Source organism: Carassius auratus, chromosome 47 (assembly GCF_003368295.1).
Source record: "Carassius auratus strain Wakin chromosome 47, ASM336829v1, whole genome shotgun sequence".
NCBI lineage: Eukaryota > Metazoa > Chordata > Actinopteri > Cypriniformes > Cyprinidae > Carassius > Carassius auratus.
In genome coordinates, this window is record NC_039289.1 from 10255165 (window position 1) to 10269473 (window position 14309).

Genomic DNA, 14309 nt, shown 5'->3' on the forward strand with positions numbered 1-14309 from the left:
ACCGCAGTTTCCGTTTCAGAAGCCAGTTCCACAACAACCTAAGCCGCAGTTTCCGCTTCAGAAGCCAGTTCCACAACAACCTAAGCCGCAGTTTCCGCTTCAGAAGCCAGTTCCACAACAACCTAACCGCAGTTCCCTCTTCAGAAGCCAGTTCCACAAACAACCTAGCCGCAGTTTCCGCTTCAGAAGCCAGTTCAACTTGATAAATGTGCTGTAGCTGATTCTGAGCAGATCCAATGCGGTCTACCTGGGATCAGTGGTGCTGCGTGTGAAGCTATCAACTGCTGCTTTAACGGACAGCAGTGTTTCTATGGGAGGGCAGGTAAGCGTTCTCCATCTTATTCTGTTCGTGTTAAACCGTTCTCTGAATTTAACCTGCTCTTGTTCTAGGACTGTCCAGTGTATTAGAGATGGTCAGTTTGTGGTAGTGGTGTCTCGAGACGTTACCTTGCCTCGACTGAGTCTGGATTCGGTTCAACTACTGGGTGGAAACGACCCACCTTGTGCTCCTGTGGGGTCTACACCTTCCTTTGCTATATACCAGTTCCCTGTGACCGGCATGTGGCACGAGCGTGATGGTTAGCAGCTGCTACTGGTTTTATTCTGCATCGCTTGGACTGGATGCTGACACCGTTTCTATTGACAGGAGGACGGTGGATATGTGGTGTATGAAAACCGAATGACCTCATCGTATGAAGTGGGGATTGGACCATATGGTTCCATCACAAGGGACAGTCATTTTGAGTAGGTGATCCATGACTTGGTGTGACCACTAATCCCTGATAAATGCTACAAGCTCGCTGTGTGTCGTCCAGGTTTCTCTTCCAGTGTAGATATTCGGGGAACTTCTGTGGAAGCTCTGGTTGTGGAGGTCAACTCCGTTCCTCCACCTCCACCAGTAGCCGCTCCTGGACCTCTCAGGGTGGAGCTCAGACTGGCCAATGGCCAATGTGTCACCAAAAGGCTGTGCTGAAGGTAAGGTCTTGTCCTGTGTCTGCCTAAAGCCTTTCAAACTGGAGTCCGGTTAAACCCCAGTGTTGTTCCTCAGGGGATGAGGCCTACACGTCCTACTACAGTGACGCTGATTATCCCATCACAAAAGTCCTGCGAGAGCCTGTGTATGTTGAGGTGCACATTATGGAGAGGACTGACCCCAACATTGTCCTGATGCTGGGACGTTGTTGGACTACTTCAACCCCCAGTCCACTCAGTCTCCCCCAGTGGGACCTTCTGATCGACGGGTGAGTGTACAGCCAATCTTCATCCTTTTAGTCTGCTGGGAGACCCTTTCTAACCTTCTCCTTTGTCTTCAGATGCCCTTACCAGGACGACCGCTATCTGACCACACTGGTTCCAGTGACTGGATCGTCTGGTCTTCAGTTCCCAACCCACTACAAGCGCTTTGTTTGTGAAGATGTTCACATTTGTAGATCCAGCCTCACTGGCTGCTCTGCAGGAAACCGTATGCCCCCCCTTTACTTGAACATTTTGTGTATTTACTACTTGTGGATTCTATGACTTGAAGCCCTCTTTCTTCCCTGTCAGGTCTTCATCCACTGCAGTACAGAGGTGTGCCATCCATCATCTGGCTCTTTGTGAGCAAAGCTGCACCAGGAAACGTGAGTTCTTGCTTTCTCTCGACAAAGAGGAACTGAGCATTTTAGAAGTGCGTTCTCACTTCTAACACTTCTCTTTCAGGAAGAGACACCCGTATCAAGGCTGTCCTCTGGGGAGCAGACTGTGGTTTCTAGTGGGAGAAGTTACTCTGGTCATGTAAATCTAGTGTTTTTAATAAACCCTGCAGAACCCCGAGGTATCTCTTTGTCTATTGTTTTGGTTCGACAGAATCCGGGATTACGTGCCTCTTCCAGTTGTTTTTTCCTCGCACCATTAAACCAAGGCATTCCTTTCTCCATCCTCCAGTTGTTAACCTGGGCAGCACAAGGTTCCCCTATTTTAATTTGTCTTCCAAACGGTAGTTTGGCTCCCGATATTCACAATATAAAGTTATGTGGATTACTTGCGGCTTTTGTTTTAAATCCAGCTCAAGTTTTAAATGGAAATCAATTCTCGACTGTCTTGAAGCAAACACGAAACCGTGTCAATTGTCCTCAACTCAAAGTAATGCTATTAAAGGGATCCTCCTCCCCAAAATGAAAATGGTGTCACTAATCACTTACCCCCGTGTCGTTCCAAACCTGTAGAAACTTCATTCGTCTTTGGAACACAATTGAACCCCTTACTTGTCACCCCCCATTTTCAGCATGGAGACACGAATGACATGCCCAAAATTAAAAGGTTGCTGCTAAGGAGTCTTTCTTACTAGATACATAATCAACATCGGTTCACACAGCTGACACCTCAAAGTTTACTGTTCAGGAATCAGAATTACTTAGACGGTTATAATAGAGATGTATGTAAGCTCAAACATGTCAGTAAAAATATTAAAAACCTATTTAAAAGTGATGTAGGATATGATTTTAGATACATAATGAAGCTAAAGCCACAAGTCTACTAATACTTCATTTTGACATTTCAGAATATAATCTCACAAAGTGTGAATTTTATGTGGGGATCTACATAGGCAGGCACACAACCTAGTTGCATCACGTTCACACCCAGGATCACATGATGTTTTGAAAAGTCACATGACCAATTAGGAAGTGATAAGTGTCTGCTGGTTGCAAGGCAGATTCTCTTTGTGTTGGTGCTGGACACTGTTGTGCGTGTTGGGCTTCCTTTTCAGTGTAGGGTAATTTCTAGAAGTGTGTGTCTACTCTTCATGGAGGACACAGGCTTCTGCATGGAGTTTTAAAATGTGTTGTGATCACCTCATTGTGACCTGAGTTGCTGGGCTGCATCGCAACGGAATGTTCACCTTTGTCTTCATATGTCAATGAGCTGTGGGACAGTTGAGCATACTGAAAAGGACCAGGCCAGCCACTGTTTTCTTGTGATTAATGTGCATTTTTTTATTGTTTTGTTGGTTTGTTTGTGTGATGTGATTTTGCTTCTGGGCCTACCACCCATGTGCCCTACTGGTAGTAGCATTGTTCCTTAAACTGGTGTTATCCGTGCTGGTGGGTCTCCTCCCTAACTATGTCTTTTGCTTAGGCTATCCCTGTACAAGGCCGGATCCACACTGATGCTTTGCCCCTTCTTGCCAAGGGACCACATTGTTAGAGACATTGGTTTGGGGTGTCTTTATAACCATAACACGGTGTGAGATTTCTTTGTCGTGGTATCTGAAGATCTTGAATGAGTGGTGCTTGCTGTGTTGCATGCTTCTTCTGGTGCTGGGTTGCTGTCTCCTGTTTCTTTTTGTCTCACCAGGGTCCACCTGAGCAGGGGTTTCGCATTGGCTGATCCGACCTTCCTAGACTGAGGAGAATCCACCAATTGTATAGCAGTATTTAAGAGCCATTTTAATAACTTTTCCACACTTTTTGTATTAAATTGTAATAAATTTGAAATACATTTATATACCTGCCTCTTGTCAACTGTCCCTTTGCGGGGAAAATATAGAGTTAGCTACACTACATTAAGGGAAGACTTGTGGGTCCTCCTGCCCATCATCAGGGGGTGGCGTAGTCAAACCATAAAGATTTACTCCTTGACGGGTACCACATTTATGAAACCTTTTCTAAGACCGTGTCATGTGTGTTTTTAGAGAAGGCTAGTAAAATTGATTTATGACTCCTGGAATGCAATTATCTCTTGTTTGGACCGGCAAAACTGCCCCATTCATGATTCTATTGTTGTTACAAAACGAGCCTTTCACACATGGGCCAGGTATGACACAAAATCCTGATTCTTCATTTATCATTATTCCAGTATACATTTACCCCACTATTATCAAAAGCCTTACTATAAAATTACAACAAAACATTTTCTTACAACCTTTGACAAAATGATTACAAAATGCATTATGAAGAAGAACTGCACCTGCTATGTAGCTGCATTAGAGCTAACGTTAGCATCAAGCTACATAAGACTATTCATGAAAATTAACCGATTGTTTGTAATAACCTCCTTTTGCGATCACATGTGGAATTTTACTGCTGTAAAAATATGCTATTTATAGCCTTTTACGTCGCTGCACAAGTTAGCATTTCAGATGTACATTTATGTTATAAAAACGCCCAAAATCACATACCATTAACTAACGTAATCGTGTGTTAATTATTTGGATGTTTCATGGGTACAGAGGTTTCTCTGTGTTGTTGTGGTCAGATATCAACACAGATGTGTACAGGAAATGCATCATGGGTAGGATGGGGCGGGATATGATGCACAGTTATGATGGACAAGACACGGGCGAATCCGGTCTCTGTCAGCAGAGAGGTTTGACGTGCTGTGAAAGTAAAACAATAATCTGGGGCCGGTGACTATCCTTGACAGCAAAGGGGTTAAAGATATTTTGGATGAAAACCGGGAGGCCTGTGACCATCCCATATACTGCCAAGGTCCAGAAAAGCACCATCGGAATTACCCATCTGCCATCAGTGGATGAACCGTAACGTTAGGAAGCGAGGAGAACATATGCTTGTGGCGCGGCTGACACAGAAGAACGTACACAGTCTGACTACTCCGAGGATGCTTTTCTGGACCTTGACAGTGCATTTTACTTGGCAGCCTGTGGGCCAAATCACAAGCCTCCTGGTTTTCATCCAAAATAAGTGGGGTTCCGAAGATGAACGAAGCTCTTATGGGTTCGGAACGACTTGGGGGCAAGTGATGACGATCTTCATTTTGGGGTGGAGTATCCCTTTAGTATTGAAACCGCCCAAGATGTTGCACAAGTGACAAACCAAAAAAGGTCATTCACTGGGAGTCAATTCGTCAATGATTTTTCAGAATTCTAACTGACCTGCTACTGCACAAAAAACCCCTTACGTCAGTACAGGTTCGGCACACCAAATACTAAACTTAAGCGATGCCTGCCGTTTTCCTAAAATGTAAAGCCTATAAATAACCCATTTGAAGGTGGAAAACGTAGTGCCAGTGTTGATACTGGGAGTGCGCTTCTATTGTACATGGATTTAAAAAGCATGAGAGATGTCAACAAAGAGCATTAGGAAACAAATTTAACTGATCAAACCTATTTGGGGGATGCAAGGGGGAAATTAAACTGCTCATTTGAAGTTACCAACACGAAGAAAATCAAGTTCACTGCATAAGATGCACGCAAAAATCTGCAGTGCTTCAAGGAAGTGGACGTTCACGCAGAACTCTTTTGGCACAAGTGCCAATTAACAGAGTTCCCTTTACAGCATCATGGGCAATGTATTCCACCTTTACAGTACTCCTAAAAAAGGGAGCTCACAGCAGGTCCCTTTAAAAGGTTTATTAACTTCCCTAACGAGAAAAGGGAGCCTTTCCTTCTGGCAAGAGAATAGGTACAGTAGGACTACCCACTTCCTCGCACAAAATCAATTGGTTAAACTAGACAAGAAAAACAGAAACGAGAATAAGTTTGCTCCCCCACATTTATTGAAGACCAGCTAAAGTCTTCTTGTGCTCTTGAACCACTACAGGACCGAGCGAGGCCTTCCCTTCCCACCGAAGGCCTAGAAAAAGCAGACACCAAAGTTAAGTGCTTGAAGGGTCAAAAACCAAGCTTAAAAGCACCTTCCTACCTCCAAAAGGAGAAGCAGCAGTTCCACCATCAGGACCACATGTTGAGTCACAGCAACCACAAACCTGGTTGTTCCCATCAGCAGCAAGCCACCTGCAATACGAAAAATCAGACATGGCACCTTTAATGTATTCGTAAGTGGCATGAACATACCCATTGGCAAAGGAACAGGATTTGTGGAGCGCGTCACTAGGTGCAGAAGCAAGAGTGGCCTTCAGAACACACGTCATGTAGATCTGCAAGAGACACCACGGGTAAGGGGACACAAACCAAAGCAAATGGGAGAGGTCATTCTCCAACACTCATAATACATACAGAAGGACTGGATCCCCCCTGGAACATGAAGGCCTCCAGCTGGAACCGGATTTTGTCTTCCTGGGATCGAGGCATGAAGCGCGAGCTGGAAGCGGTGACCTTGGCATCCACAAGACATCTAAGGAGTAAAAAGTAGTTGTCAGGGACAAAGCGGTTACAAGGAGCAAACTCGAGAACAAGTCAACTCTGCAGCATCTGGTGACATGAACACACCCATGATTCTCAATGAACAAATATCTCGGAAGGGCGTTCACATCAGGTACTTGGGTGGCCACACAGCTGTCCACAAACACACGCAGAGGGACGTGGTTGTATACCTTCACAGATGCCTCAACATTAATAACGTCACCCAGGAAGTAAGAGTTTGAAGGCCTCTCATAGGACCAGTCATCTGCAAGAGGGAAGAACTGCTTAGGCACAGCCTCGTTCAGAAGGCAGAAGGTCTAGAGAAACTGCACAAACCAGTCATGAGCTTCAGGGAGAACACCAAGACTTCTTCACCAGCCTCCGTTGAGGCATAAGGGACCCAAGTTGGCTTCAAGGCACTACTGCTGACATTTTGAAACCTGCAGTTCAAGAAGTGACCAATTAAATGGGCTTGCAGTTCCACCACTGCAAGCAATGCCACAAGTCACAAAAGGTCGCTTACCTTTGATAGTGGCATTGAACTCCAATAACTGCACCACCTGCACGGGTAATCGGAGTGCCAGCAAATGCCTCAGGAGTGTAGGTAAGGGCAAAGGTGTAGACAAGCTCATCCTTGGTCATCTATAGGAGACTGACGTTGTTACCAAGAGGGTTCTCCGAAAAAGAGAACCCATTCCAAAAGGCATCTTAGCAAGTCATGCCATAACACTTGGTTACCCGAGTAAGCAGTTATTAAGAGTCTTTCCCACTATAAGAGAACCGTCCCATGGATGGTTCCCTGAATCTAGAACGTCGATACCAAAACAAGGGCCCCATTTTTAGTAGGGTTCAATAAATCTAGTAACACTTAACAGCTCTTACCATCAAGACACTGTTGCAGTCCTGCAGTTCATTCTCAAAGAAGAGCACCTTAGAGCCTGGGACCAAACCGACAACAGGACATCCTCCCAGAGTCAGACCAGATGGCTGGATCAGTTCACCATTGCTAAACAAGTCCTGCTGTACCTCCACATTAATCCGGTTCTCACCGCATTGAATAGCTACACTACTGGGGGTCACAGGTTGCCTCAAATGGAAATCCACCGCCATCTCACTCGGCACTTCTGGAACAATGGGAAACCTCCAGTCCAAAGGCTTCACTGGACCCTGCAACACCTGCTTCTCCTGAAGACCAAGAGGCTCTTGTGCAAATCCTCTGTAGTCGAGACTCTGAAACAGAGAGGCCTTCTGCAAAGTGTTCCCGAGCACTTGAGAAGAAACAGGCACTCTGGAAGCTGGATATGATTGATGCTTCTTGCTTTTTGGACTTTGACTGGAACTCAAACTTCCAATAGCATTCTTCAGATCAAACACCACAAGCACAACCAGCACTAACAGACATTGCAAAAGACCCATCCTGACAAACGTTAACACAATACCCACCAGTGCTCGTCTTTGCCATTAAGTACAGCTTTGAATTTAAGCGGCTCCTCCCCTTTCAGCTTGATTGATTACCTTTGGACCTCCAAAGGTCTCTGGGCCTGTAATTAACAAATGAGAACGTTCTGGAATGTCACTAGCCAATGGAAGGCTTGATAAGGATCTGAGATTTTCATCTACACTTATTCACAATTTTACAATTAAAGTTTGAAAGTGTGTTTATGATAGACAAAGAATGTCATTAAAAAAGCGCCTGATATGACTCAAATAATAGAGAATATTCATAAAAATCTCTCTCTCTCTTTTTTAAAGAGTTTTTAGTTTATCATTGGAAAAGATTTGGAAAAATGTAGAATTACATCACTTGCTCCCCAGTGAATGGGTGGCATCAAAACGAAAGTCCAAAGAGCTATTATAAATATCAAAATAATCCACAAGTAATTCACATCAATTACGGTCTTGTGAAGGGAAAGGTTGTCTGTTTATAAGAAACAAATCCATCGTTGAGAAATTCAAATGATTGCTTCCGGCCAAAATATGATCTCATAATCCCAACTAAAGGTGCCATAGAATGCATTGATACAATATTTTAAATGAGATCTACATAAAAAGGTACGTGGCTTGGGTATGGGCAAAAATTCTCTGGAACGGTTTTACATGTCCGTTTACAACCCTGGGATTTGTCCCTAGAATTATTTGGAAGGGTCATGAACAATAATGTTGAGCTCTGCTCTGATTGTCTGTTTCACAGCGCAGATCTCTTCTGTCCAGCGTGAATGATGGCGAGATTAGGCATCCAACCTGATATGTTTGAGCCTGTATCAGACGAAGATAAAGATTTGGAAAGAATGTTTAGCGTCCGCGTGAACGAGTCTTGAGAGAGTTGTCAGTGAAGATGTGGACACAGCCTCTGTGTTGCTTTTATACGCGTTTTCTCTCAATAAGAATTGAATCTCGAGATCCAATGAGAATCACCCAGTTGTCAATGAAGAGGGAGGGACTATCGTTAATTAGCTGGAACCTGTAGAATACAAAAAGACCAAAGGGCAATAGCTTCACTTTGTGTTTAGCTGTTGAACAATGGCTGGAAGTTGGTGTTTGGCTCAGATTTTGGTGGTCTGTGCTTTCTGTCATGCTGTCCCACAGTGGAGTCAATCGCTTCAGAATGCTCAAGCTCTGATGATCCAGCAAACTGACCAGCAGTTTCAGCTCCAGAAGCCAGTTCAACAGCTAACTAACCAGCAGTTTCCACCTCAGAAACCAGTTCAACAGCTAACTAACCAGCAGTTTCTGTTTCAGAAGCCAGTTCCACAACAACCTAAGCCGCAGTTTCCGTTTCAGAAGCCAGTTCCACAACAACCTAAGCCGCAGTTTCCGTTTCAGAAGCCAGTTCCACAACAACCTAAGCCGCAGTTTCCGCTTCAGAAGCCAGTTCCACAACAACCTAAGCCGCAGTTTCCGCTTCAGAAGCCAGTTCCACAACAACCTAAGCCGCAGTTTCCGCTTCAGAAGCCAGTTCCACAACAACCTAAGCCGCAGTTTCCGCTTCAGAAGCCAGTTCCACAACAACCTGAGCCGCAGTTTCCGCTTCAGAAGCCAGTTCAACTTGATAAATGTGCTGTAGCTGATTCTGAGCAGATCCAATGCGGTCTACCTGGGATCAGTGGTGCTGCGTGTGAAGCTATCAACTGCTGCTTTAACGGACAGCAGTGTTTCTATGGGAGGGCAGGTAAGCGTTCTCCATCTTATTCTGTTCGTGTTAAACCGTTTCTCTGAATTTAACCTGCTCTTGTTCTAGTGACTGTCCAGTGTATTAGAGATGGTCAGTTTGTGGTAGTGGTGTCTCGAGACGTTACCTTGCCTCGACTGAGTCTGGATTCGGTTCAACTACTGGGTGGAAACGACCCACCTTGTGCTCCTGTGGGGTCTACACCTTCCTTTGCTATATACCAGTTCCCTGTGACCGCATGTGGCACGAGCGTGATGGTTAGCAGCTGCTACTGGTTTTATTCTGCATCGCTTGGACTGGATGCTGACACCGTTTCTATTGACAGGAGGACGGTGGATATGTGGTGTATGAAAACCGAATGACCTCATCGTATGAAGTGGGGATTGGACCATATGGTTCCATCACAAGGGACAGTCATTTTGAGTAGGTGATCCATGACTTGGTGTGACCACTAATCCCTGATAAATGCTACAAGCTCGCTGTGTGTCGTCCAGGTTTCTCTTCCAGTGTAGATATTCGGGAACTTCTGTGGAAGCTCTGGTTGTGGAGGTCAACTCCGTTCCTCCACCTCCACCAGTAGCCGCTCCTGGACCTCTCAGGGTGGAGCTCAGACTGGCCAATGGCCAATGTGTCACCAAAGGCTGTGCTGAAGGTAAGGTCTTGTCCTGTGTCTGCCTAAAGCCTTTCAAACTGGAGTCCGGTTAAACCCCAGTGTTGTTCCTCAGGGGATGAGGCCTACACGTCCTACTACAGTGACGCTGATTATCCCATCACAAAAGTCCTGCGAGAGCCTGTGTATGTTGAGGTGCACATTATGGAGAGGACTGACCCCAACATTGACCCAGGGAACAATTGCCGGAACACTTTACCCATGTATTTTCCGGAATCGCAGTGTGATAGGGGCTTTGAACACTACTACAACCATCATCCCATCTGTCCTTTTGCCATTTCAGAGGAACTTTACCTATTGAAGTCTCTTAGGCACAGTGATTATAGTTATGAGATGTTACTCAGTAATTCTGAGATGGTGTGAATGCAGCTATAAATGAACTTTATTGTGAAAAATGCTACAAGTGTACCACATGGTCTTTTAAACTCTTCTAAATTTAATCCCTTCCATCCTTTCTTCTCCTCCTTCCTTCTGGTTTGAGCTGGCCATCACAAGAAAGAATAAAAGATGAGTGTAAGTAGCCCTTGAGCGATACATTCCTCCATGCTCCTATCTTTCTGATGAATGTCTCGCTCTCTCTCCATCTGCAGGACTGTCATTCACAAGCAAGATATGCAAGAGTCATTTAGAATAAAAAGAAAGAGCTGCTTTCTTCTTGCTCTCTGTTGGAGGTGGGGTCCCTTCGAGAACTGTGCTGAGACCTGTCATAGGCCTCGAACACGACTGAATTTTGGCTGATCTCCAAACTCAAGCGTGTAATGACAGTCAGAAGATCTTCTGATGTACCTTTACGGGCCTCCGTTCAACTCATTTTGCATTCCTCTCACTGTTTTCTGAGAGCCTGATTTTGTTTTTGTGAGGATTGGTTGACATTATGGTGGGTATTTAACAACCACCAGTCACACCTAAGTGGTCGCATGGTGTTATGCAGTTGCTAAGAAGTCCTAAGTGTTTTTAGTTCATTGAGATGCAGTTGCAAAAGTGTTCTGAATGTTTTTTTTTTCTCTCTCTCTGCTTGCTATGGTATTATGTGGTTGCTAAGGTAGTCCATGAATAGATGTAGATTGTGCAGCATATAATGTTTTTTATTTGCCAAAGTGTGGCTAAGTTGTTTTGAGCTAGTTTTAGCATGTTGCAAAAGGTTTTTGCGTGGTTGCCAAGGTGTTAATGCAAATGCTAAGGTGTTCTTAGGTTTATATATATATATATATAGATGTATATGTGTGTATATATGCATATATGTGTATGTGTGTATATATTGTTTGCCCATTGCTATGAATGTTCCAGTTGGTTATGTTGTTCTGAGTGTTGTTTAGCTCAATGCTAAATGTGGTTGCTAGGATGTTTCCTGTTGGATGCCAGAGTGTCATTATTTGGTTGCTATGGTAATTTAAATAGTTTTTATGTTTCTGTTTGGTTAGTTGCCAGGGTGTTACTAACGTCTATGCATTTGCAAAGGATTCAGGGTGGTTTCCAAGATGTTTTAGCAGTTTTACATTAATCGGTATACTGGTAATGGAATGTTCCAGCTGGTCGCCAGGGTGTTGCTACTTTGTTTTGATTATTAGTACAATAAAATGCATTTACTAGAATATTCTGGTTGGTTGTCAGGGTGTCATTATGTGGTTTCTCATGTATTCTAAGTAGTTGTTATGCTTAATGAATAGATGTGAACATTTGAAATGTAAAATGTTGTTGTGCGGTGTTGCTAAGTTGTTCTGAGCTTGTTGCTATTTAGTTGCATGGGGATTCTGGGTAGTTTCCAATGTGCTGGCATTACTAAGGTGTTTAACTTGTTACAATACAGTTGCAAAAGTATTATTTTGTGATCCTTTGCACACTGTTCTGTGGTTTCAAAGGTATTATGGTTGGTTTCCAGTCTGTGATTAAGCTATTGTTAAAGTGTTCTGATGGATATTTAACATGTTCCTATGCAGTTGCAATGGTTTTCTAGATAATTGAAGAATATTGCTAAATGTTGTTCTGAGAGTTGTAGCATATTGCCATGCAGCCAGGGTGTTATGTTGTTGTTGTTGTTCTATTTGGTTGCCAGGGTGTCTTTGTGTGGTTTTTAGCACATTACTATGCAGTTTCATAGTAGTTATCCCTTTTACAATGTCAAGGTTATCATTTCACCTATTCGATTACTACAAGTAATCTAGAGTACAACAAAATAACAGTAGCTAGTTAGCATTACTCTTGGATAGATTTTGATATGAAAGGTTACCTTTTTGGAAATATACAACTGCTTTCCTGTTGAAGGTTTTGTTGTCTTTAATGTTGTTGAGCTTGTTGTAGCTAAATTTGAGGTCAGACTATCCTTGTAGTCTCTATTTGTGCGGTGCTAAAGTTAGGGTATGCATGCAGTATTCATGAATGCTCGTTTTCCATCATGGTGATGGACTACAGTTCTTATATAGCTGCAGAAAGACTGATGAGGGTCGTCTGGTGCTCCAAGACCTCCTCACTGCGAGTGTGTTCATGTGATTTATCATGTAAATGGGTCCATTTGCAATGAAAAGACACATTTAGATAATGAGATTAATTACTTAAAGGGTTAGTTCATCCAAAAATGAAAATTGTGTCATTAATAACTCACCCTTATGCTGTTCCAAACATGTAAGACCTCCTTTTATCTTCGGAACACAGTTTAAGATATTTTAGATTTAGTCCGAGAGCTCTCAGTCATTGATGCTGTGTGTACGGTATGCTGTCCATGTCCAGAAAGGTAAGAAAAACATCATCAAAGTAGTCCATGTGACATCAGAGGGTCCGTTGGAATTTTTTGAAGCGTCTAAAAATACATTTTGGTCCAAAAATGGCAAAACGACGACTTTATACAGCATTCAGTATATACAGTATAATAGTCAGTCTATTGTTCGTTATCTGGCTCGGCTTGGTGTTCATCTTCAGTTCTCTCTTCAGAGCAGTTCAGTCAGTGTACTATTTGAGTGCATGCATTACTCCGGGATATTGGTTTGTTTGAACTCAGAGGGAGTGTCAGCCACATTAAAAAAGTGAACAGCTTAAGGCATTTGTGGATTAATGCGTATAAGAGATTCGAATCGTTTAAAACGATTCAGTTCGATTTGGTGAACTGAATGATTCGTTCGCGAACCGGATATCCAGTTTGCTTTGATTTGAACTCTCTCTCACAACAGACACGGAAGAGAAGACAATGCTGAATAAAGTCGTAGTTTTTGCCATTTTTGGACCAAAATGTATTTTCGACACTTCAAAAAATTGCAACGGACCCTCTGATGTCACATGGACTACTTTGATGTTTTTCTTACCTTTCTGGACATGGACAGTAGACCGTACACACAGCTTCAATGGAGGGACTGAGAGCTCTTGGACTAAATCTAAAATATCTTAAACTGTGTTCCAAAGATAAAAGGAGTTCTTACATGTTTGGAACAGCATAAGGGTGAGTTATCCATGACATAATTTTCATTTTTGGATGAACTAACCCTTTAATGATCTTGCTCGTTAGTGTTATCATGTTGTCAGGCACCAGGCACTGTAAGAAGAAAACTATACCAAAAATGTGCTGTTTCAATGGTAAGGTTTTTGGGTGGTTGCCAGGATGTTGCTATGGGGTGGCTGTAGTGTTCAAGGAGATTGTCAGGATATTTATGCGGTTGAAAATGTTTTTGAGCGTTTTTTAGCACATTGCTATGAAGGTCTTATGTTCTGTGGGGTGGTTGCAGGGGCATTGCCGTGTGGTTGCAAATATGCATTACATTTTTATTTATTTTTTTTGTTCTCCAAATCACTAACACTAAGTATAAAGAAATAGTATTAGTGATTCTGACCCAAGGCAATCCAGTACACTAATTCTTCTTCTAGAAAAAAAAAAAGATGAATTATTTATCACAAATAGAAAAGGTGTAAATAATGAGGGAAGAACAGATGCTTCACTGGAGGCTTTCAAAGAAAATAACATCACTCGCAGTAATCCGAAAAGAGAGATCAAAGATCAAAGGCTTATGCAGTGTGTGTGTGTGTGTGTGTGTGTGTGTGTGTGTGTGTGTTTTGTGCGTGTGGCAAGGCATGCTTGGGGTCAACTTCATTAAAAAGATTTAAATGTGACATCATCAGTTCGTTATGCTGATGACCTGAGCATATTATATGCATAATACAGCGAGATTTTTATAATAAGGTTCTGTATTCTAAGGTCCTGTAAACTATATTAATTATTTGCAAATTCAAGATTTAGATATACGTATTATTGGTTCATATAGTTAAATATAATCAAATTTGAGATGTGATGTGGTTTGCTTACGATTATGATTGCTATACAGTATTGTTCAAAATAATAGCAGTACAATGTGACTAACCAGAATAATCAAGGTTTTTCGTATATTTTTTTATTGCTACGTGGCAAACAA

At 42.8% G+C, this 14309-nt stretch overlaps 3 protein-coding genes and 1 long non-coding RNA gene across 4 annotated transcripts; 3 read left to right on the forward strand and 1 right to left on the reverse strand.

Annotated features, from left to right (window-relative positions):
- Positions 1–395: 395 nt before the first annotated feature.
- Positions 396–844, forward strand: LOC113064625 (uncharacterized). Its single transcript, XR_003278860.1, has 3 exons — positions 396–578; positions 647–744; positions 816–844. It is a non-coding gene; the product is annotated as an uncharacterized LOC113064625 (long non-coding RNA).
- Positions 845–1002: 158 nt separating this feature from the next.
- On the forward strand, positions 1003–3344 carry LOC113064564 (zona pellucida sperm-binding protein 1-like). The gene is made up of 5 exons (XM_026235416.1): positions 1003–1241; positions 1314–1462; positions 1546–1619; positions 1699–1945; positions 3334–3344. The coding sequence occupies exons 1-5, from the start codon at positions 1138–1140 to the stop codon at positions 3342–3344; spliced, it is 585 nt and encodes a 194-aa protein (XP_026091201.1). The 5' UTR covers positions 1003–1137.
- Positions 3345–5471: 2127 nt separating this feature from the next.
- On the reverse strand, positions 5472–7525 carry LOC113065074 (zona pellucida sperm-binding protein 3-like). Its single transcript, XM_026236202.1, has 8 exons — positions 6962–7525; positions 6603–6721; positions 6416–6519; positions 6167–6344; positions 5954–6071; positions 5792–5874; positions 5640–5731; positions 5472–5570 (listed from the first exon to the last, which is right to left on the reverse strand). Exons 1-8 carry the CDS (start codon positions 7493–7495, stop codon positions 5491–5493), a joined length of 1308 nt encoding a protein of 435 aa, XP_026091987.1. The 5' UTR covers positions 7496–7525; the 3' UTR covers positions 5472–5490.
- A 1512-nt stretch (positions 7526–9037) lies between these two features.
- LOC113064627 (zona pellucida sperm-binding protein 4-like) lies at positions 9038–9968 on the forward strand (the record flags this gene model as incomplete). Its single annotated transcript, XM_026235456.1, has 4 exons — positions 9038–9248; positions 9318–9505; positions 9574–9671; positions 9743–9968. Coding segments are annotated over 4 exons (708 nt in total), but the record flags the coding sequence as incomplete, so codon positions are not given.
- Between the last annotated feature and the right edge of the window lie 4341 nt (positions 9969–14309).